This window comes from Dendropsophus ebraccatus, chromosome 1 (genome assembly GCF_027789765.1).
Source record: "Dendropsophus ebraccatus isolate aDenEbr1 chromosome 1, aDenEbr1.pat, whole genome shotgun sequence".
In the NCBI taxonomy this organism is placed as follows: Eukaryota; Metazoa; Chordata; class Amphibia; order Anura; family Hylidae; genus Dendropsophus; species Dendropsophus ebraccatus.
This window is the reverse complement of record NC_091454.1, coordinates 9,014,776-9,039,932: the sequence shown is the minus strand read 5'-3', so window position 1 is coordinate 9,039,932 and position 25,157 is coordinate 9,014,776. Positions and strand designations below refer to the sequence as shown.

General features: G+C 45.5%; 1 protein-coding gene across 1 annotated transcript; it reads left to right on the top strand.

Moving 5' to 3' along the window:
- On the top strand, positions 1-25,157 carry LOC138788475 (aldo-keto reductase family 1 member C1-like). Its single transcript, XM_069966358.1, has 9 exons — positions 1-625; positions 8,908-9,075; positions 15,411-15,527; positions 18,477-18,557; positions 19,116-19,238; positions 19,754-19,863; positions 20,344-20,509; positions 22,318-22,400; positions 25,093-25,157. The coding sequence occupies exons 1-9, from the start codon at positions 548-550 to the stop codon at positions 25,133-25,135; spliced, it is 969 nt and encodes a 322-aa protein (XP_069822459.1). The 5' UTR covers positions 1-547; the 3' UTR covers positions 25,136-25,157.

Sequence of the window (25,157 nt, the reverse complement as noted above, 5' to 3'; positions counted from 1 at the left end):
TACTATCCACCCTCAGAGACATTACTATCCACCCTCATAGACATTACTATCCACCCTCACAGACATTACTATCCACCCTCACAGACCTTACTATCCACCCTCACAGACATTACTCTCCACCCTCACAGACATTACTATCCACCCTCACCGACATTACTCTCCACCCTCACCGACATTACTATCCACCCTCACAGACATTACTATCCACCCTCACAGACATTACTATCCACCCTCACAGACCTTACTATCCACCCTCACCGACATTACTCTCCACCCTCACCGACATTACTCTCCACCCTCACAGACATTACTATCCACCCTCACAGACATTACTATCCACCCTCACAGACATTACTATCCACCCTCACAGACCTTACTATCCACCCTCACAGACATTACTATCCACCCTCACAGACCTTACTATCCACCCTCACAGACATTACTATCCACCCTCACAGACATTACTATCCACCCTCACAGACATTACTATCCACCCTCACAGACCTTACTATCCACCCTCGCAGACATTACTCTCCAGTCCTCAGAAATGGCAGCCATCTCATTCCTAATGAATGATGGAAACCGGATACCGGTTATTGGATTTGGGACCTATGCGCCTGAGTATGTGAGTACTGCAGAGAGTTACACCCATATGGGGAGGTCTTACATACCAACCCAGTAACAGTGTAGCTACTATAGATGTGTAGATCTGAATTTGATGCAACTGCACTGAGGCTGGTTCTGTTATGGGACACTGAGGCTGGTTCTGTTATGGGGACACTGAGGCTGGTTCTGTTATGGGACACTGAGGCTGGTTCTGTTATGGGACACTGAGGCTGGTTCTGTTATGGGAGCACTGAGGCTGGTTCTGTTATGGGGCTGGTTCTGTTACGGGACACTGAGGCTGGTTCTGTTATGGGAGCACTGAGGCTGGTTCTGTTATGGGGCACTGAAGCTGGTTCTGTTATTAGGCACTGATGCTGGTTCTGTCATGGGACACTGAGGCTGGTTCTGTTATGGGGCACTGAGGCTTGTTCTGGTATGGGACACTGAGGCTGGTTCTGTTATGGGAGACTGAGGCTAGTTCTGTTATGGGACACTGAGGCTGGCTCTGTTTTAGGGCATTGAGGCTGGCTCTGTTTTAGGGCATTGAGGCAGTCTCTGTTATGGGATACTAAGGCTGGCTCTGTTTTAGGACACTGAGGCTGGTTCTGTTATGGGGACACTGAGGCTGGTTCTGTTATGGGAGCACTGAGGCTGGTTCTGTTATGGGACACTGAGGCTGGTTCTGTTATGGGGACACTGAGGCTGGTTCTGTTATGGGACACTGAGGCTGGTTCTGTTATGGGAGCACTGAGGCTGGTTCTGTTATGGGACACTGAGGCTGGTTCTGTTATAGGACACCGAGGCTGGTTCTGTTATGGGACACTGAGGCTGGTTCTGTTATGGGACACTGAGGCTGGCTCTGTTTTAGGGCATTGAGGCTGGTTCTGTTATGGGGCACTAAGGCTGGTTCTGTTATGGGACACTGAGGCTGGCTCTGTTTTAGGGCATTGAGGCTGGTTCTGTTATGGGGCACTGAGGCTGGTTCTGGTATGGGACACTGAGGCTGGTTCTGTTATGGGACACTGAGGCTGGCTCTGTTTTAGGGCATTGAGGCTGGTTCTGTTATGGGACACTGAGGCTGGTTCTGTTATGGGTCCATTATATTCCGTGGATCTGGCTCTTATATAGAGTACTGTAGATGGCTGTATTATGGAGCTGCTGAGATCACTATAGGGCAGGCTATTAGGATACTGTGCCTGGTATTAGTCTCCTGGTCAGTCCTGGAGGACTTCTCCCAGCCTTCCCAGCCTCTTTCTATACACAAGTAGGGAGGGATGTAGGCGAGAGTCACATATGCAGCACAATATATGTGACCCCATAGGCTCCTCTCATGGCCTCTGTACAGCCGGAACTCATTCCATCAGCTGAGAAGTTCTTGGATTCTTTTCACAGTGAAGCATAATAGATCCTGTGTCCTCATTGTCCATGTAATGGGGCCCCTTCTACTATATAGGCTCCTCCTCATATATCATTGTAGATGGGCTGCACAATTATATGTAATGACCTGATGTATTTCCATATACAGGAATCTTCTATATACTATATTTCTCCTAATCATGTACGTAGTGTCCCAGAACCCTTCTGTATATGTAGTGTCCCAGAACCCTTCTGTATATGTAGTGTCCCAGAACCCTTCTGTATATGTAGTGTCCCAGAACCCTGCTGTATATGTAGTGTCCCAGAACCCTTCTGTATATGTAGTGTCCCAGAACCCTGCTGTATATGTAGTGTCACAGAACCCTGCTGTATATGTAGTGTCCCAGAACCTTTCTGTATATGTAGTGTCTCAGAACCCTGATGTATATAAAGTGCCCCGGAACCCTGCTGTATATGTAGCGTCCCAGAACCCTGCTGTATATGTAGTGTCCTGGAACCCTGCTGTATATATAGTGTCCTGGAACCCTGCTGTATATGTAGCATCCCGGAACCCTGCTGTATATGAAGTGTCCCGGAACCCTGCTGTATATGTAGTGTCCCGGAACCCTACTGTATATATAGTGTCCTGGAACCCTGCTGTATATGCAGCATCCCGGAACCCTGCTGTATATGTAGTGTCCCAGAACCCTGCTGTATATATAGTGTCCCAGAACCCTGCTGTATATGTAGTGTCACAGAACCCTGCTGTATATATAGTGTCCCAGAACCCTTCTGTATATGTAGTGTCCCAGAACCCTGCTGTATATGTAGTGTCACAGAACCCTGCTGTATATGTAGTGTCCCAGAACCCTGCTGTATATGTAGTGTCCCAGAACCCTGCTGTATATATAGTGTCCCAGAACCCTGCTGTATATGTAGCATCCCGGAACCCTGCTGTATATGTAGTGTCACAGAACCCTGCTGTATATGTAGTGTCCCAGAACCCTGCTGTATATGTAGTGTCACAGAACCCTGCTGTATATGTAGTGTCCCAGAACCCTGCTGTATATGTAGTGTCCCAGAGCCCTGCTGTATATGTAGTGTCTCAGAACCCTGCTGTATATATAGTGTCCCAGAACCCTGCTGTATATGTAGTGTCCCAGAACCCTGCTATATATGTAGTGTCCTGGAATCCTGCTGTATATGTAGTGTCCCAGAACCCTGCTGTATGTGTAGTGTCACAGAACCCTGCTGTATATGTAGTGTCTCAGAACCCTGCTGTATATATAGTGTCCCAGAACCCTGCTGTATATGTAGTGTCCCAGAACCCTTCTGTATATGTAGTGTCACAGAACCCTGCTGTATATGTAGTGTCACAGAACCCTGCTGTATATGAAGTGTCACAGAACCCTGCTGTATATGTAGTGTCCCAGAACCCTGCTGTATATGTAGTGTCACAGAACCCTGCTGTATATGTAGTGTCCTGGAACTCTGCTGTATATGTAGTGTCCCAGAACCCTGCTGTATATATAGTGTCCTGGAACTCTGCTGTATATGTAGTGTCACAGAACCCTGCTGTATATGTAGTGTCTCAGAACCCTTCTGTATATGTAGTGTCCCAGAACCCTGCTGTATATGAAGTGTCCCAGAACCCTGCTGTATATGTAGTGTCTGTCTCAGAACCCTGCTGTATATAAAGTGTCACAGAACCCTGCTGTATATGTAGTGTCACAGAACCCTGCTGTATATGTAGTGTCTCAGAACCCTGCTGTATATGTAGTGTCCCAGAACCCTGCTGTATATGTAGTGTCACAGAACCCTGCTGTATATGTAGTGTCCCAGAACCCTGCTGTATATGTAGTGTCACAGAACCCTGCGGTATATATAGCGTCCCAGAACCCTGCTGTATATGTAGTGTCACAGAACCCTGCTGTATATGTAGTGTCCCAGAACCCTGCTGTATATGTAGTGTCACAGAACCTTGCTGTATATGTAGTGTCACAGAACCCTGATGTATATAAAGTGCCCCGGAACCCTGCTGTATATGTAGTGTCCTGGAACTCTGCTGTATATGTACTGTCTCAGGACCCTGGTGTATATGTAGTGTCCCAGAACCCTGCTGTATATGTAGTGTCCCGGAACCCTGCTGTATATATAGTGTCCCAGAACCCTGCTGTATATGTAGTGTCCCAGAACCCTGCTGTATATATAGTGTCCCAGAACCCTGCTGTATATGTATTGTCACAGAACCCTGCTGTATATGTAGTGTCCCAGAACCCTGCTGTATATGTAGTGTCTGTCTCAGAACCCTGCTGTATATAAAGTGTCACAGAACCCTGCTGTATATATAGCGTCCCGGAACCCTGCTGTATATGTAGTGTCCCAGAACCCTGCTGTATATGTAGTGTCCCAGAACCCTGCTGTATATGTAGTGTCCCAGAACCCTGCTGTATATGTAGTGTCCCAGAACCCTGCTGTATATGTAGTGTCCCGGAACCCTGCTGTATATATAGTGTCCCAGAACCCTGCTGTATATGTAGTGTCCCAGAACCCTGCTGTATATGTAGTGTCCCGGATCCCTGCTGTATATATAGTGTCCCAGAACCCTGCTGTATATGTAGTGTCCCAGAACCCTGCTGTATATGTAGTGTCCCAGAACCCTGCTGTATATGTAGTGTCCCGGAACCCTGCTGTATATATAGTGTCCCAGAACCCTGCTGTATATGTATTGTCACAGAACCCTGCTGTATATGTAGTGTCCCAGAACCCTGCTGTATATGTAGTGTCTGTCTCAGAACCCTGCTGTATATAAAGTGTCACAGAACCCTGCTGTATATATAGCGTCCCGGAACCCTGCTGTATATGTAGTGTCCCAGAACCCTGCTGTATATGTAGTGTCCCAGAACCCTGCTGTATATGTAGTGTCCCAGAACCCTGCTGTATATGTAGTGTCCCAGAACCCTGCTGTATATGTAGTGTCCCGGAACCCTGCTGTATATATAGTGTCCCAGAACCCTGCTGTATATATAGTGTCCCAGAACCCTGCTGTATATATAGTGTCCCAGAACCCTGCTGTATATGTATTGTCACAGAACCCTGCTGTATATGTAGTGTCCCAGAACCCTGCTGTATATGTAGTGTCTGTCTCAGAACCCTGCTGTATATAAAGTGTCACAGAACCCTGCTGTATATATAGCGTCCCGGAACCCTGCTGTATATGTAGTGTCCCAGAACCCTGCTGTATATGTAGTGTCCCAGAACCCTGCTGTATATGTAGTGTCCCAGAACCCTGCTGTATATGTAGTGTCCCAGAACCCTGCTGTATATGTAGTGTCCTGGAACCCTGCTGTATATGTAGTGTCCCAGAACCCTGCTGTTTATGTAGTGTCCTGGAACCCTGCTGTATATGTAGTGTCCCAGAACCCTGCTGTATATGTAGTATCCCAGAACCCTGCTGTATATGTAGTGTCCCAGAACCCTGCTGTATATGTAGTGTCCCAGAACCCTGCGGTATATATAGTGTCCCAGAACCCTGCGGTATATATAGTGTCCCAGAACCCTGCGATATATATAGTGTCCCAGAACCCTGCAGTATATATAGTGTCCCAGAACCCTGCTGTATATGTAGTGTCCCAGAACCCTGCTGTATATGTAGTGTCTCAGAACCCTGCTGCATATGTAGTGTCCTGGAACTCTGCTGTATATGTAGTGTCACAGAACCCTGCTGTATATGTAGCGTCCCAGAACCCTGCTGTATATATAGTGTCCCAGAACCCTGCTGTATATGTAGTGTCACAGAACCCTGCTGTATATGTAGTGTCACAGAACCCTGCTGTATATGTAGTGTCACAGAACCCTGCTGTATATGTAGTGTCACAGAACCCTGCTGTATATGTAGTGTCACAGAACCCTGCTGTATATATAGTGTCCCAGAACCCTGCTGTATATGTAGTGTCCTGGAACTCTGCTGTATATGTGCGGTGGACCAGGAAAGGTCCAGGTAAGTTTTGAGTCCCGTAACCGGGGTAGCTATAGCAGTGTTGTGGCAGCTATGTCGGTGTAGGTCACTTGGGCACTTGTTACGGTAGCCTGGCGTGGCCTTGTTACCCACTTCCAGTTGGTTAGCCTCCGGTCCCACAGGTTTAGGTAGCCCAAGTGTACACTGGTGTGTTGGTGCGAATAAATAAACAGAGTCCAATGACTTAACCAGTCCATTTACTTGAAACTACAGTACAATACACAAAGATAGGTTTCTGCCTCAGAAACAACAATAGGTGGGGACAGGAGAGTGAAGTGTATAGCTGCGAGTTGAGGAGAGTGGAGTAGTGGAGCGTCTTGAGGGCCCTGCCCAACGTAATACTGTGCTCTACTGGGGATAGCGTAGCTGAGTTGTAGTAGAGAAGAAGAAATCCTTGTACTCACATTTACTCAACTGCCTAATGCCCTACAGTGTCAAGGTACCCGTCCTGTGAGGGTAGTACAAGGTCCCAGGTTGGGTTGAGCAGACTTCCCGAAGCTTTCCAGAACAGCCGTGCGTTACGCAGTGGAATACGTAGGCTAACCACTGCTTTGTTCAACTGGGGTCAGTGCCTAACTGGATCCAGGTCTCTGCCCTGTACGATGTGGCTAATATATCTGGCGTGGGCAAGGTGTTCCTCATGGGACGTCCTTTACTCCTAAAAGTGCCTAGCACTGCATACTAGTGGTTGCTTTGCTGTAGAACTCTCCGTGTCTTGTCTCTCTTGCTCTCTTTCCTGACAAAGGGTCCTGGCCAGAGCCAGGCCCTGGCTTCACTGCAGCAGGAACTGTGTCTTTTCTTGTGTGTTCTCTCCACTGACTGACTAGAAAGACCAACCCACCAGGAACTAAGCTCCCTTTCTAGGGCATACTAAGCTTCTCTGTGATTGGTTGGGGCAAAAGGAGGGACACAGTCTGCACCTGTAACTGGACAAAGAACAATTGATTGGCCGCTCAGCCAATCAGTGACTGGAGCGACCATCAGCTGGGTTGTGACATGTCAGCTCCTGTCAAGGACGTGGCTGCGACCCGTGCTTTGGGTCCTGCATCTGGCCAAGTGCACCAATCACCTCCCTATAAATCCCATTCTGCCCTGACCCTAGTGTCGGAGCCTCTGCATGCTTCCCATAGCATGTGGTCCCAGCTGCCCGTGATTCCTGCCACCTGTGGTTCCAGCTGTGTGTTGCGCTGGCCTATCTACGTGTCCCCAGCTCGCCCACCGCCACTAGCAAGCCAAGCCAGGCGTAGCAAGTCCATGCGTATCAGGCGTAGCAAGTACCGTAACATCCGCTAGCCTGCGCTATAACACCTGTTGCAGACCCCTCGGTCACCACATATAACATGCATCTTCTGCAATATCTCAGTTTAACCTAAATTTCAGGGTTTTTATCACCACAGAGCTGCACAACTGTAATATTCTATGTCTGACACTAGATGGTGATGGAGATCTAGAGAACTTTGTAACAAGAATTCTCCAATCCTCTGTGGATCAAGCTTAGAAGTCCATCCGATAACTCAGTGCAGGTGGCGTCTCACTGTGTGCGCAGTCCAAAAAAGTTCCAGGGAAAACTCTATAACGCTGCGTTAGTGACGTCACTACAGGTACAAGCAGGGACCAGAAATCCAGGATAGACTGGCCAAACATACTAGACTTTTCCTGTTAGCGAGACGGGCACTTACACTCACGTTTTCAGTATTTTTACGCGGGTACACGGACCACACTAGGTAGATCGGTTGTTTGACATCCTGTTGTTATATGATCTTTATGGTCACAGATATCACATGTCAAATTCCCCGATATCTACGGTTAGAAGGGATTCTGAAGCTGTGAAATAACGTTAGTGTGCCAGCGCCGGTGTTGCCATATACCTTGCAAAGTTCGGAAGTTGTTTGTAAAGATGGCGGCCACACATATAAATATCTTTACAAAAGGGTGTGCTCACCTGTCTATGCTCTCCTGGTGTCCTCCTCGGGGTCTCTGGTGTCTGTCGCTGTTCATAGCTGCCTCCAGCTCACTCAGCCAACCACTGACTGAGCCCGGACACCGCCGTGGCCAGCGGTTGGCTAAGCAGGCAGCAGCACTGTCTCATCTCAGTCAATGGTTGGCTGAGCAGGCTGTCACTCTTATCTCGAGACAAGAGTGACAGCCAACTCACCCAGTTACTGGCCTTGATTCAGTCAGTGATTGGCTGAGCAGGATTTTGGTGGCTGTGGGGGACCCCAGAGAAGAAGGACACCGGTAGAGTACGGACAGGTAAGTAGTGATGAGCGAACTTTTTAAACGGTGCTGCGCAGTAGGATACGTAGACCTTGTATACTGGTTGCTTTGTCCTACTGAGGCTAGTTCCTATCTTTGTCAAGATACTGCCCTGCTCTTTTCTGACGTGTTCCTGGCATGGGTCAGGGTGTTCCTTGGTGACTTCTCACCTGTCTATGCTCTCCCGGTGTCCTCCTTAGGGTCTCTGGTGTCCCCTGCTGTTCATAGCTGCCTCCAGCTCGCTCAGCCAGTCACTGACTGAGCCCAGGCAGCGCCGTGGCCAGTGGTTGGCTAAGCAGGCAGCAGCACTGTCTCAACTCAGTCAATGATTGGCTGAGCAGACTGTCACTCTTATGTTGAGACAAGAGTGACAGCTTGCTCACCCAGTTACTGGCCTCAGTTCAGTCAGTGATTGGCTGGGCGGGATTTTGTTGGCTGTGGGGAACCCCAGAGAAGAAGGACACCGGTAGAGTACGGACAGGTAAATAGTGATGAGCAGACTTTTTGAACCGAACTAACACACGTGCGGTGTGTATAAGGTTCGGTTCAGACAGATCCAAACTTTACATCAAACTTCGGTGAACTGAACTTTTGAAAACTTTGCTCACCTTTAATGGTTGCACATCTTCTCCCATCTTCCATACTGCTCTTACATCTTTTCCATCTTTTAGATCCCGCTCTCTGAGAGTGAACAGGCCACTGAAGTTGCAATTGAAGTCGGTTTCCGCCATATTGATGGGGCTCACTTGTACAGCAATGAGAAAGAAGTCGGCCGGGCGATTCAAAAGAAGATAGCAGATGGGACGGTAAAACGGGAAGATCTGTTCTACACTGGGAAGGTGAGGATGTAGCCACGAGACTTCCTGTTCTGTGTGTAATGATAAGGAGGAGCCTGCTGGAAAGTGATCCATACAGCATTGCAGCAAATGGTGACACCAGTGCATAGCAAAGACATATGGTGATGTTCACAGCTCAGCCTTCCCCAACCTGTGAAAAAATTGAAATTATAAAAGAAAAACAGAAACAGGTTAGAAAATGAATGCATGTATCTGGCTCTGAGCGGTAAAAAAAAAATCTGAGCAATACGTTCCCCTTAACTCCAGGTAACCACTAGGTGGCGGCAACATTCACAGTTTATCATACATAAGCAATATGAAGAAAGAGACAAAGTGCAAATACATTAGAGTACAAACATGGGGCAGCACACCACAACGGCCACAGTGTAGCATAGACACTATGGAAGTCACTAACCTCAGTTTCATCTCTCTTTCTCTCATTCTCTGTCTCTCATTCTCTGTCTCTCATTCTCTCTCTCTCTCTCTCTCTCATTCTCTTTCTCTCTCTCTCTCTATTTCTCTTTATCTCTCTCTCATTCTATTTCTCTCTCTTTCTCAGCACTACTCCAGCAGTCTCTCCTCTCTCTCTCTGTGTCTCTCTCTCTCTCTTTCTCTCACTCTCACCTTCTTAGCACTGCTCCAGTAGTCTCCTCTCTCTCTCTCTCTCTCTCTCTCTCTCATTTTCTCACACTATCTCTTTCTCCTCACTACTCCAGCAGTCTCCTCTCTCTCTCTCTCTCTCTCTCTCTCTCTCTCTCTCTCTCTCTCTCTCTCTCTCCCTCCCTTTCTCATCACTCTCTCTTTCTCAGCACTGCTCCAGCAATCTCCTCTCTCCATCCGTCTATCTTTATCAGCAGTCCCCCCCCTCTCACTTATCACTCTCTCTCTCTCTCTCTCTCTCTCTCTCTCTGTGGTTCTTCACATATTGCCCCCATTTCTTCAGAACTACAGGGTCTACTACAGGGTTTCCTATGGTAAGGGCCGGCTTGGCTTCATGGCCCCCTGTGCAAAAATGCCCTCCACCAAGTTTGTCTTATAATAAATGATGTACTGGAGAACAGAAGAAGAAGACACTCACTCTCACGTATAGATTTTTTAATCTTACTGCCTTTTGCCCTATAGTATCGGGTTACCCCTCCTGCTAGCGTAGTATCAGGTCCCAGTTCCCTGCGCAGGTCTGCTCACCTAAAGCTATTTGTCCTACTGGGGTCAGTACCTAGCTGTGGATTCTGCCCTGTGTCTTGTAGAAGGTATCCCTGGTGTGGACAAGGTTTCTTAGGGGACGTCACTCCCTCCTAAGGTTTCTAGTGCTGCATGCTAGCAGTAGTCACTTGCATAAGAAAAGATTAGTCTCTAGGTCCCTGACAAGGCCTGACAAGGCCTGAGCCAGGCCCTGGCATCACTGCAGCAGGAACTGTGCTTTCAGTGCTTCCCCACTTCTAGACCCTGCCACCAGGAACCAGCTTCTTTTTATAGGGGTACATTAGCTAGTGTGTGATTGGTGGGGCTGTGTGTGGATTATCGAGAAGAGAGGTGATAGGAGGAAAAGTGAGGGAAGAGAGCCTGCACCTGTAACGGGACAAAACACAACATGTCACATCAACAGTTAACCTATTCCTTTCTTCAGCTGTGCTTGTTCAGTACACACATAATACATGGAGGAAACACAATAGCGACACCAACTGGGGAAAACACTATATTTCTCCAATATAGCAATTAGATCCCTATGTATCTCAAAGAGTTGTTGGGTCCATTCTGTGCCTCATATAGTAGTTTGGCCCCCTCTATGCATCCATATAGTAGTTAGGCTCCTCTGTGCATCCATATAGTATTTAGGCCCTCTCCTTGGTCAAATAGAGGTGCAAGGCCCCTCTGTAGTCCCATATATTAGTTAGGACTCTCTGTGTCACTATAAGGTAGTCAGGTCCCTGTTGTGCCCCAACAGAGTTGTTAATTCCCCTCTATGCCTCAATAGAGTAGCAAGGCCCCCATTTGTGCATCCATATAGTAGTTAAGACCACTTTGTGCATCCATATAGTAGTTAGGCCTCTCTGTGCCCCCATATAGTAGTTAGGCCCCACTGTCCTGCAATAGAGTAGTAAGGCCCCCTCTGTGCATCCATATAATAGTTAGGCCTCTCTGTGCCCCCATATAGTAGTTAGGCCCTTCCTTGCATCCATACAGTAGTTAGGCCCCTCTCCGTGCCGTCATATAGCAGTTAGCTTCCTCTTTGTCCATATATCATAGAAGGGCGCTCTGTGCGTATAAGCCCCCTCTCTGTGTCCATACGGTAATTAGGCCCCCTCTGTGCATCTATTCATTCAAAAAAGCCCCTAAACAATAATAATACTTAGGTGAAGAGGCGTCAGGATTCTCTGCAGTCTCTGTTCTCTCCCCCAGGACAGCCGCCGGCCAATGCTGCTCCTATGTGTAAAGCAAATATAGGCACATTAACACCAAGGATAGCAAAGAGGTACGACATCTGTCCTCCGAAAGAAAAACAGCACAGCATACATACACAACACACAAACCATAGATATAAGACAACACAATATACATATACAACACACAAACCATAGATATAAGACAATACAATATACATAAAGAACACACAAAAGATAGATATAAGACAATACAATATACATATAGAACACACAAACCATATATATAAGACAACACAATATACAGTACATATACAACACACAAACCATAGATATAAGACAATACAATATACATATAGAACACACAAACCATAGATATAAGACAATACAATATACATATAGAACACACAAACCATAGATATAAGACAACACAATACACATAAACAACACACAAAACATAGATATAAAACGGCATAATATGTCACACAAAATGTAGACATAAAACAACGTAATATATCACACAAACAATAGATTAAAAACAACGTAATATATCACACAAACAATAGCTATAAAACAGCAGAATAAATATATAGAACTCACAAACATAAGCTATAAAACAGCGTACTATTCTGATAGATCAGATAAACAACAGATAGGACAACATTTCATATATATATCTCATGTTGTCTTATCTGTTGTTTGTCTGATCTATATGAATAGTGCGCTGTTTTATAGCTATTGTTTGTGAGTTCTATTGTTCTTTTTTATATTTATTTGTGTGATATGTATATATATTATGCTGTTTTATATCTATTATTTGTTTGCTTTATATGTATTTAGTGTCTTATGGATTGTTTGTGAGTTCTATATGTGTATTGTGCTGTTATACATTGGTTGTGTGTTTATATATAATATGTATACAGTATATTATGCTTTCATATCTATGTATGTATATATATGTATATATATATATATATATATATATATATATATATATCTCACAAAAAATAGCTATAAAACATAAATATATAAATATAAATATATATATATATATAATATATCATACAAACAATAGTTATGAAAGCATAATATACGGTATACATATATATATATATATATATATATATATATATATATATATATAACTCACAACCAATATATGTAAAACAGCACAATATACCTATACAACAACACTAACAATAGATATAAGAGCATAACTTACATGTAACACACAACAGATACAAGACAGCACAATATACATAACACACAAACAATAGATATGACACAAACAATAGCTATGACAGCATAATATATATAACACAAAAACAATAGATCTGGCAGCATTCTATATCTATATAACACACAATAGATGTAAAGCGGCCACTCAGCACCTTGGATTTATGGGAATTTCCTGGTCGGTTGCTGCGGCTCCCCTCTTCAGGTGGCCTCTTCTCTTCCGGACCCAGTAACTGCAGCGGTAAATCTGGTTTTGGCCGCGGCACAGGCACATGTGGTTGGATTAAGCTGCCTATTCCTTAAGGAATGGAACTTTCTTGCTATAAGTAATGAAGGAGAGCCAAGTTGTTCCAGGCAGGGGTCAAATATCTGCATGTAAAACCTATAACAAAGACTCGGTATCCTGACATGTGCTGCTGGCTGGGGAAGGGATTTGTAGTTGTTTCTCTGCCAAACATCTGCGGGTCAATGTAGCGTAGTCAGCAGATAGACCCTAAAAGATGAGGAGGACCTCTGTTAGACCCCCTGACCCCTTATCCCACCCCATCACTCAATACTGAGTCACCAATATAGAAAACCCCAAGGGAATATGTCAGCTATTGGTCATGCTCAGAGCTAAAGTGTCAAAGAGGCGGGGCTAAGCTGTAGTATGCTGCTATGAGATGGAACCTATATATAAAGCAATCACAATCTGTTCTGGTGCATGGGAGGAGCCTCCTTAGCCTGGCCCCTAGAGTGTGGAAGTGGTTCTGCATATCTAAGACCAGACCGGGCTTCAGGCCAGGCCTAGAAACAATCATGGCTAAAGCCACCACCCATTTCAAGACCTTCATCCTGCCTTGGGTTAAGGTCCATTATTACTACGTTCAAACCCAACCAGTGAAGATGACCTCGGTGAAGATTCAGGCCTAGTATGTTCACCTCAGGAGAAAAAAAACAGAGAGGATAGACTGTCCAATAACTAGTCAGGACTCACTTTATCTAGAGGGAGTAGTTCAGTCTAGTAATGTCAGGAGGTGAGAGAACTGTCTAGTCTTCTCTTATTACATAAGCTAGGCCTCATCACTTGGGATTCCTGTGAAGGTGAGCCGAAACATCCTGGATTACATTCAGTCCTTTGTGAAGGAAGGAGACTATGATAAGGAGTTTGTATGAGTTCCTCACTCCATATCTATGACCTGTTAGGCCTCAGGCCAGGCCTAGAGAATTTCACAGCTATCACAGCACACATCTACTTCAAGACGTGCACCACATCCATAGTGACAAAGTAGACTACCACCAAACCAATCTACCACCAAAGACAAACGCTTTCTTCCGCGCGCTGTCCGATGCAGATTAGGCCTGGATTAGCTCACAGATGGTACGCAGTCCCTTTCCATAAACTCATGAACAAGGAGAAGAAGCGGTGGCACTCACCCTCGTGGACATACAAAGATGCAGACTTTATTGGTCGTCCATAGGAATTAAAAGCAGAAGCGGTAACAAACGTTGTCTGGGACAGGGCTATCTGCTGATACTCCCGTTCCACAGTGTCTCCGCTTCTTCAGGCCCCAAGAAGAGGACGCTGACTTACTTGGAACCAGAGTTCCTCGTGAAGCTATACCAACCTAGTACTTACAAGGCTAGAGAAGATGGTAACCTATCCTGAAATGGAGCAATGGTGGCTAAATGGAGACCAGCTAAGAGTGGGAAGATGAGAGACACGTCAGGTCTCCACTTCTGAGGGTCCTATTACACTGAGCGATTTTTAACGATAAACGATCGCAAACGAGATTGTTTATCGTTAACCTGAAATCGTTCACCATATTACACAGAACGATAATCGTTAGTTACAATCATCATTATCGTTTCTATGATCGTTTACTTCTTCTGATCCCAGCAAAACAATGAACAATGTACAATTACACTGAACGATTACCGAACGAATAACGATAATTTTAGGTTCAGATCTAAATCAATGATCAACGACGTACGAATGATTTTTCGATCGTTGCCTGCAATTACACAGAACGATTATCGTTTGAATATGAACGATTTAACGATTTTTCGCACGATAACGTACCGTGTAATAGGGCCCTTAGGTTAGCTAGGCCTCACCACTCGGGACTGCATGCACTTTTATTGGGACGCCTGTGAAAATGAGTTTAAACATCCCAGATTATATCCAGTACTACCTGAGGGAATACAGGAGACGTTAAAGAGGATTTTCAGAGACTTTGGAGGAGATGTTCGTACAAGTACCTCTTTAATAGGACCTGAAGGGGCCTTAGGCCGGGCCTAAAGAGATTTATCAAACATGGTGTAAAGTGACACTGGCTCAGTTGCCCCTAGCAACCACTCAGATTCCACCTTTCATTTTCCAAAGAGCCTGTGAGGAATGAAAGGTGGAATCTGATTGGTTGCCGGGGGCAACTGAGCCAGTTTCACTTTACACCAGTTTGATAAATCTCCCCCATTATGACTAATACATGATATCCTGCTGTGGGCATTGCAGGTGGACTATTGTGCTAACCTTGAGGAGTATACAGGAAGCCTGGGTCACCTCAGGAAGCATGCGGAGTTCCCTCCTATTACGTGAGTCTTTATTATAATCCGGAGTCTCACAGCCACGTCCAGACTCGGGGACCACCATCTTGTGTCTTCTGAAATGCACACAGGGAGTCGCTTGGAGGGGTGAAGCAGAACAGGTCGCTTTTGCATATATCTTTTATTATTTTTCAGCTATGGTCGACATTTCACAAACCAGAAATGGTGGAACCGAATGTGAGACAATCCCTGGAGACGCTGCAGCTGGACTATATGGACCTTTTCCTTATACACTGGCCGTTTTCCCTTCAGGTAGGTTCTGCTACTATTCACACCCTTTGCAAAAGTCTGTACTTGCTTGTGGTCCTGTTGTAGCTACAGTATTAACAAAGATGACCACTAGATGTCGCTGTATTGTATAACTAAGGTCTAGAACAGGGGTGGGGAACCTTTTCAATGTTGAGGGCCGGTCGGGCATTAATAAAATCATTCGAGGGCCACATACTGTGCGCAGCAGTTAGTAGCGGGGGTTTGCAGCACACAGGGCAAGGCAAAGTATTGTTCCCCTAGTGCCCCTGCTATTGTAGTTAACCCCCAGTGATGCCCCTGCTATTGTAGTTAACCCCCAGTGATGCCCCTTGTAGCCTAGTTAACCCCCATCAGGCATGTCCCTGGTAGCCTAGTTAACCCCCATCAGGCATGTCCCTGGTAGCCTACTAACCCCCATCAGGCATGTCCCTGGTAGCCTAGCTAACCCCCATCAGGCATGTCCCTGGTAGCCTAGCTAACCCCCATCAGGCATGTCCCTGGTAGCCTAGTTAACCCCCCATCAGGCATGTCCCTGGTAGCCTAGTTATCCCCCCATCAGGCATGTCCCTGGTAGCCTAGTTATCCCCCCCATCAGGCATGTCCCTGGTAGCCTAGTTATCCCCCCCCCCCATCAGGCATGTCCCTGGTAGCCTAGTTATCCCCCCCCCCCATCAGGCATGTCCCTGGTAGCCTAGTTATCCCCCCCCCCCATCAGGCATGTCCCTGGTAGCCTAGTTATCCCCCCCCCCCCCATCAGGCATGTCCCTGGTAGCCTAGTTATCCCCCCCCCATCAGGCATGTCCCTGGTAGCCTAGTTATCCCCCCCCCCCCCCCATCAGGCATGTCCCTGGTAGCCTAGTTATCCCCCCCCCCATCAGGCATGTCCCTGGTAGCCTATTTATCCCCCCCATCAGGCATGTCCCTGGTGGCCTAGTTATCCCCCCCCCCCCCATCAGGCATGTCCCTGGTAGCCTAGTTATCCCCCCCATCAGGCATGTCCCTGGTGGACTAGTTAACCCCCATCAGTCTTGTCCCTGGTAGCCTAGTTAACCCCCAAATAAAAAAAATAAACATCCCACTCACCTTACCTCCGCTCCCACGCTGTCCAGGTCCTCTTCTGTCCAAGGTCCTCTTCTCTCCCAGGTCGTCTTCTCTCCCAGGTCCTCTGTGCTGGTCTTCTCCTGCAGGCGGCACGCGATGAAATGACGTCATCGCGCGCGGCCCGCAGGAGACTGAAGACACGCGCCGCTCTAGTGGGGAAGGGGCCGGCACAGACAGCATCCTCCTGGCAGCTGTCACAGACACCTGAGGATGCTGTGTATGCCGGCTCCTTCCTCCTCCAGAGCGGTGCGCATCAAAGGGGAGCTGCGGGCCGCATCAGGAGGTCTCAGGGGCCGGATGCAGCCCGCGGGCCGGAGGTTCCCCACCCCTGGTCTAGAAGCTGCACAGCTGAAGTGTCTTAAAGATTTGTGTAAGTCCCAGATTCTGTTAACCAGTAGGATTTCTTCTTTCTTTTGTCCTATCTTCTCTCTCTCCTTTTCCCTTCTCTATTGCACTCTTTCCACCCAACCACAGCGCACCTTACATGCTGGTTAGGAAGTTAGTTCCTTGGGTGAGGAGGAGTCTTAGCTTATCCTTGGTGAATAAAGGATGCAGCTCAGATAACTCTTCTCAGTGGTTCTACCTGGGCCCTGGCCCTCTGCCAGGTCCCCTCTGCAAGTTAGTTTTAGTCAGTGCCCCGCATGGGTAAGGTGCAGAACAGAGCTCTCTTACCAACCTCTTTCTTGAAGCATCAAACACGTTGTGTGATGCACTGTTAAGCCCTTCAAGAGAGGACTAGCCAACAGATCACCTCAACCCACGCCGAGGACTAGGAGTCACTACAGTGCAGGACAGTATCCATACAAAAGCCAAAGAGCTAGGAACTGATCCGGGTGGAGCAAAGTTACTAAAAGACTATGAACTCTCGCAGCGCGGGTGTACTCGGACAATTCTGCCCATCCCGCCCATCCCAGGGGCCTGTGTCACCCGTTAGTACGGTTCTGCCTACGCTAGTGGGCATAAAGTGGTGTGAAGACTATAAGCAAATCAATACACAGGCACAGGTTTTTTCTTCTTCTACAAGTATTCTTCTCTACACTCCAACCTCCAAAGCCCTTTACCTATTGTTGAGACTCTCACGGCACTCTCCTCTCTACAATGCTACCTCAGTACCACCTTATCAACTCTACTACATCCTACTCAGCACTTCTCATACAGATCTGGTGGTTCTATGTTCTTGTATTTATTGGAACTGTATCAAGTGTATTTCAAGATTGGTTGTATTCCCTGCTGCACATTTACAAGTAGTAACCAAGTCAACGTTATTACTGAGTCTGTGATTACTCACTACCACCTGCACAGCATACTCACCGCAACCTTGGGAGATTCCCCTTTCTGTAGGTGGCGGGTCCTACTGTCCGGGAGGGTCACTACACCGCTCGGACCACCTGTGACTACACTATCCCAAGGGACCCTGCAGCAACCCGACAGGACACCGATCACAGGGAACAAGGGTACAACCGGCCTTACACCTTAAAAGCAGGCGTGCCATCACACCTATGTGCCCACCAGGCACTGGCGTCACAGGACAAAACCCTTAAGGTCCGGCTGTATCTCGGCCATCCACCACCGGAGTGGTGTCACACTTCCATCTAGTAAGTGACCGGCCGTCCCACCGCTACAACACCATTCGGGGGCCACCACATATCTATCTCCTATCTATCCTGTATCTAGCGTTATACACACCATAGGTTTCCCGCCCGGTAATCTTACATAACTCTCCCATGAACACTCGGCTCGGCTGACTCAGATTTGGTCTCCTGCCACCTGGCCTGTGCGGCAGTGGATGGTCCAGCACTCTGTGTATACTCCGAGCTGTTACACGATTGATGGATTGCTCTTATTTCCTAGGCTGGAGGAGGATTGATCCCTATGGATGGAAATGGGCAGCCGCTACTCGATACAACCACAGATCTGTGTGTAATTTGGGAGGTAAGTGATAGTATTTGATCCCCGGACGGATGGATCATGTCCTTCTCTCTTACACTGTGTAGGAACATTGGGGCTCAGGAGGGGAACTAGCATCATAGCTTAGTCGCTCAATCCCTCTTAGGTTGTTCACCTTAAAGGGGTTGTCCAGTATAAATCATATTCTTCCAAATCAACTGGTTACAGAAATTTATACCGATTTGTAATTTACTTCTATTAAAAAAATCTCCAGTCTTCCAGTACTTATCAGCTGCTGTATGTCCTGCATGAAGTGGTGTATTCTCTCCAGTTTGACACAGTGCTCTCTGCTGCCACCTCTGTCCATGTCAGGAACTGTCCAGAGCAGGAGAGGTTTTCTATGGGGATTTGCTACTGCTCTGGACAGTTCCTGACATGGACAGAGGTGGCAGCAGAGAGCAGTGTGTCAAACTGGAGAGAATACACCACTTCCTGCAGGACATGCAGCAGCTGATAAGTACGGGAAGACTTGAATGTCTAAGCTTTTCGTTGGAGTACCCCTTTTACCTGCTCTATCATACCACGACTCTCCTCTATTCCTAGGCCATGGAGAAATGTAAAGATGCCGGATTGGTGAAATCTATCGGCGTCTCCAACTTTAACCGCCGTCAGCTGGAACTGATCCTCAACAAGCCGGGTCTGAAGTACAAACCAGCTGTGAACCAGGTAAGGACGAAGCTACATGGACCCAACATTCTATATGGTCAGAGCTTCATTTCCTCTACAGGAACAGTATGTAATGCTTAAAGGGGAACTTCAGAAATTTTGTATTCATTTATTTTTTTCTTTAGATCAACTCGTGTTTGAAAGTTATACAGATTTGCAATTTGCTTCTGTTTAAAAATCTTCCAGTATCAGCTGCTGTATGTCCTGCAGGAAGTGATGTATTCTTTCCAGTCTGACACAGTGCTCTCTGCTGCCACCTCTGTCTATGTCAGGAACTGTCCAGAGCAGGAGAGGCTTTCTATGGGGATTTGCTGCTGCTCTGGACAGTTCCTGACATGGACAGAGGTGGCAGCAGAGAGCACTGTGTCAGACTGGAAAGAATGCACCACTTTCTGCAGGACATACAGCAGCTGATAAGTAATGGAAGACTGAAGATATTTAAATAGAAGTAAATTGCAAATCTGAAACGAAGTGTCCCTTTAACTTTATGTCACATTTATGCTTTTTTTTTCTAGGTTGAATGTCACCCGTACCTGAACCAGAGCAAACTGCTGGAATATTGCAGATCTAAGGACATCCTGCTGGCGGGGTACAGCATCCTGGGGTCACACAGACACAAGGACTGGTGCGTTCCCGTCAGTTGTTGTATATAAGCTCCCGTCTGGATTCGGTAACCTTCTCAATGATGTTTACTTCTATTAAGAAGTCTTCCAATACTTATCAGCTACTGCATGTCCAGTCTGACACAGTGCTCTCTGCTGCCACCTCAGTCCATGTCAGGGATTGTCCAGAGCAGCAGCAAATCACTATAGAAAACCTCTCCTGCTCTGGACAGAGGTGGCAGCAGAGAGCACTGTGTCAGACTGGAGAGAATACACCACTTCCTGCAGAACATTCAGCAGATGATTAGTACTGGAAGATTATTTTATTAATAGAAGTAAATTACAAATCTCTGGCACTTTCTGGCACCAGTTCATTAGAAAAAAAATTTATTTATTTATTTTTTTGCTGGACTTCTCCTTTAAATGTCCTGATTTTGGTAATATAAATATTGGGCAGTAAAAAAAAAAAAAAAAATTTAACAGCCACTTCCCCCCCCCCTCAGGGTGAATCAGAGCTCCCCTGTCCTGCTGGAGGACCCCGTGTTGGCCGAGATCGGGAAGAAGTATGGTAAAAGCCCGGCACATATCGCCATCCGCTACCAAATCCAGCGCGGAGTGGTGGCCGTAAGCAAAAGCTACACTCCGGCCCGGATCAAGGAAAACTTCAAGGTCAAAGATTAAATCAGGGAAAGTCCAATTAATAACTATTTACTTATAAGCCGTATAGCAGAGCCGAGATGGGGGACACCTCATCACAGCCGAGAGCCTACAGGAGGTGTGGCTTACAGTGCATGGTCTTGTACCTGCCGCTACTTAGATAAATGCCCCCAAATTGTTATACGGTTCTGAGCCCCATTCTGTACTTTCCTTTTCACGAGAGTTCATTGATACTGTCTGCAGCCACCACTAGGGGGAGCTTATAAAGCATTCATATTTATACAGTCACCACTAGGGGGAGCTCACTGCATACAGATTTATACAGTCACCACTAGGGGGAGCTCACTGCATACAGATTTATACAGTCACCACTAGGGGGAGCTCACTGCATACAGATTTATACACACCACTAGGGGGAGCTCACTGCATACAGATTTATACAGTCACCACTAGGGGGAGCTCACTGCATACAGATTTATACACACCACTAGGGGGAGCTCACTACATACAGGTTTATACAGTCACCACTAGGGGAAGCTCAGTACATACAGATTTATACAGTCACCACTAGGGGGAGCTCACTGCATATATATTTATACAGTCACCACTAGGGGGAGCTCACTGCATACAGATTTATACAGTCACCACTAGGGGGAGCTCACTGCATACAGATTTATACAGTCACCACTAGGGGAAGCTCAGTACATACAGATTTATACAGTCACCACTAGGGGGAGCTCATTGCATACAGATTTATACAGACACCACTAGGGGGAGCTCACTACATACTGGTTTATACAGTCACCACTAGGGGGAGCTCACTGCATACAGATTTATACAGTCACCACTAGGAAGAGCTCACTACATACAGATTCATACAGTCACCACTAGGCGGAGCTCACTACATACAGATTTATACAGTCACCACTAGGGGGAGCTCACTACATACAGATTTATACAGTCACCACTAGGGGAAGCTCAGTACATACAGGTTTATACAGTCACCACTAGGGGGAGCTCAGTACATACAGGTTTATACAGACACCACTAGGGGAAGCTCACTACATACAGGTTTATACAGACACCACTAGGGGGAGCTCACTACATACAGGTTTATACAGTCACCACTAGGGGGAGCTCACTGCATACAGATTTATACAGTCACCACTAGGGGGAGCTCACTACATACAGATTTATACAGTCACCATTAGGGGGAGCTCACTACATACAGATTTATACAGTCACCACTAGGGGGAGCTCACTGCATACAGATTTATACAGTCACCACTAGGGGGAGCTCACTACATACAGATTTATACAGTCACCATTAGGGGGAGCTCACTACATACAGATTTATACAGTCACCACTAGGGGAAGCTCACTACATACAGGTTTATACAGACACCACTAGGGGGAGCTCACTACATACAGATTTATACAGTCACCACTAGGGGAAGCTCACTACATACAGATTTATACAGTCACCACTAGGGGGAGCTCACTGCATACAGATTTATACAGACACCACTAGGGGGAGCTCACTGCATACAGATTTATACAGTCACCACTAGGGGGAGCTCACTACATACAGATTTATACAGACACCACTAGGAAGAGCTCACTACATACAGATTTATACAGTCACCACTAGGGGGAGCTCACTACATACAGGTTTATACAGTCACCACTAGGGGGAGCTCACTACATACAGGTTTATACAGACACCACTAGGAAGAGCTCACTACATACAGATTTATACAGCTCTTCTCCACTCACTGATACATTTCCTTATGGGTGAATGATTTTTGCTCATTTTGCAGGTTTTCGACTTTGAGTTGACCCCCGAGGACATGAAAACCATCGATGGAATTGACAGAAACCTGCGCTATGTGGATCTACCTTTGTACGTCTTCAAACTTTAAAATATCAGTTTGAACCTCTGTTTTTTTTTTTAGGTATTTAGTGTATTTTTAAGTATTTTTCAAATTTTTTAATATTTAAAATTTTTGGATCCATTTTTACGAGCCTCCTGGTTCTCTTTAGATTTCATTGTTAGTGTAAATCTACACAAATTGAAACCTTCATTTCCTCTTTGGCTGGAGGAGAAGCAGACCTGAGGTGCAATCACATCCCCACATGTAAACAGTTTAGGAACGGCCTCCATTAGCAGCGAGGTGTTCGGGGAATCGGCTGAGGTCAAGCTGCCAGGAATAGTTTTTGGCACCGAAAACGCAACCCCCAAGCCCGATAGTAATGAAGAACTCCGTCCATAGTCACAATGAACGTATAACAATGAGGCTTTGTGCAATATCCTAACTGGGTCATTTCAACATTTTCCCCAGATTCTGAATCGAAAACATTTTCTTATTTTTGTCAACAGGTTATCAAATTCTATTTACCCAAATCTCCCCTCGTTATTACGACATCGTAGTGTAATCCTATCCGGAGAGCGGCTGACAAAATACTGTGGATCAGGAGTCACACGAATATAATTAGATCAAATGTAATTAAAAAATAAAAAAGGGTAATTTGGCTTAGGAAATTAGCACAAAATTAAAAATAAAAAAAATCTGCAATTTGAATGTAAAAATATAAGATTCTGGAAAAATAACAAAAACTTCAAATCCTAAACAAAAAGTTGATAAAAGAAGAAAATTCTCTAAAAAAATTCTCAAATTTATTGTGAACTAATCAAATTTGCTTTAAATCCAAAAAAAATAAAAATAAAATAAATAGATCCAAAACATACGGGGTTCAGTCTGGGCAAATATCATACAGGAGCAGGGACACTTGTCAAAAACAGGACATCCTATTTCAGTAGATACGATTGAATTCACCCAAAACTAAAATTTTTGTTCATATCGTGCTGTAAGTTTGGGTCACAGATAGGGATGAACAAAGCAAATTTTTGCAAAATTTGTTTTCAAATTAGCTTGTAATGGTGGCTGCATAAAAAAAAATGGCACACTCACCTGTCCACACTCCCCCAGTATCCTTCTCTGTGTTTCTGGTGCCTCCAGCCCGCTCAGCCAACCAGTAGCTGACGGAGACAGGACAGCACTCCAGACAAGAGTGACAGCCCGCTCAGCCGATCACTGGTCGTGGTGCTCTCTCTCAGTCTGTGATTGGCTGAGCAGGATTTTGGCTATGGGGACACTGGAAACACAAAAGAGGACACCAGTCCACGCGACTGGTAAGTATTGATATTTGTTAAGGTTTGGTTCCCAAGTTTGTAAATTTTATGCAAAAAATTCATAAACCTACCTAACCAAACTTTTGGAAACTCATGTCTAGTCAGAGAGCATTGTATTAAAGCCTTCCTACTAGCCAGAACAAAAATTGTTATTCTAAGAAATTTAAAATTCCAAAAATTTTTAAATTTCTAAGTGACTCTCCTTAAGGAGAGCCCGTCATAAAGACCCTGCTCTGCACTGATGAGGGGCAAAAAACCCTCAAAAACAGCTGTATGCAGATGGAAAATCTTTCCTTTTGGAGAGATTGTTAGGCTTGGCATAAAAATCACCGGTCAATGTTCTAAGGCTCCTTGACTGAGCGAGACTTGACTTGAAGGGACATCTCTTTGCTCAAGAGGTGTGAGAGCTATTTTGCATATCCGTTCTTCCTAAAATTCTCTGAAAATTCTGAGCGATGTTATTCTAATAATAAATAGCACTCTAAAAAAAATTTTAATTCTAAAAAAGATGTTTGTGAACTAATCAAATTTGCTTAGAATTTTCTTTTTAAAAAAAACATAGTTTCAAAAATTTTTGGGAATCCCTACTCTACTAATTGACAAGAAAAGAAAAAAAGACGAAAAGATGTTCAGTCATCTCTACTCTATAGTTACACCTATATGTAGTAATGAGCGTACTTGCCAAACTGGTCAGGATCTGCAATGTTCTCTAAACCTGAAAGCTGGTTCCTGGAAAAGTTGGATGCCACCCTAGGGCTGCCAGGGAAACACGGATACAACCTATGGGCTATGGCTTAATCCATGCTTTCCAGCACTCCTTAGGGCAGCATCCATCTTCTCCAGCCTCCACAAATCAAATGCTGAGCATTCAGGTTCAGAGAATGTTGCAGAACCCAACCAGTTTGGTAAGTCTGCTCAACACTACCTATAGGTAGACATACTGCAAGGCCAATATGGCCTGAGCGTTTTACTGTTTTTTTTTTGCTCTCGTCTTGGGGCAGAGTGTGCCCTTAGTGTCCTATAGGTGGCACAAGAGAGCATTGTACTAAGACTCCCTACCAGCCGTAACAAAAGACGATTGTCATCCTGAACTAAAAAATTACAAATTGAGAGATTAAAATGTAGGAATTTTATGTTTTTCTACTTTTTTTTTTAATATAGACATCTCAAAATTCAAGCTGCAATTTTTTTTCCCTTAAAATTCAGATCTTTTTTTAAGAACAGAATTTATCTAGAAATTTTGATTATTTGTGAATTTTTTTTTATAAACCTAAGGTCAAAGGGGTTTTCTGTGATTAAAAAGAAGAAAAAAAACTCTCCACTTATTCTTACATATGTTGTGTCCAGTATTGCAGCTCATTTTTCAAGAAGCAAAAATTTTTAACTTTTTATATTCTTACAGGTTTGGTGCTCACCCAGAGTTCCCCTTTAAGGATGAATACTGAAGAACACTATTGAAAGAGACAT

Coding starts and splice junctions, on each gene's coding strand:
- LOC138788475 (XM_069966358.1), top strand. CDS start 548: ATGGCAGCCATCTCATTCCTAATGAATGATGGAAACCGGATACCGGTT. Junction 15,528..18,476: donor ACTGGCCGTTTTCCCTTCAG/GTAGGTTCTGCT, acceptor CTTATTTCCTAG/GCTGGAGGAGGATTGATCCC. Junction 19,864..20,343: donor TCACACAGACACAAGGACTG/GTGCGTTCCCGT, acceptor CCCCCCCCTCAG/GGTGAATCAGAGCTCCCCTG.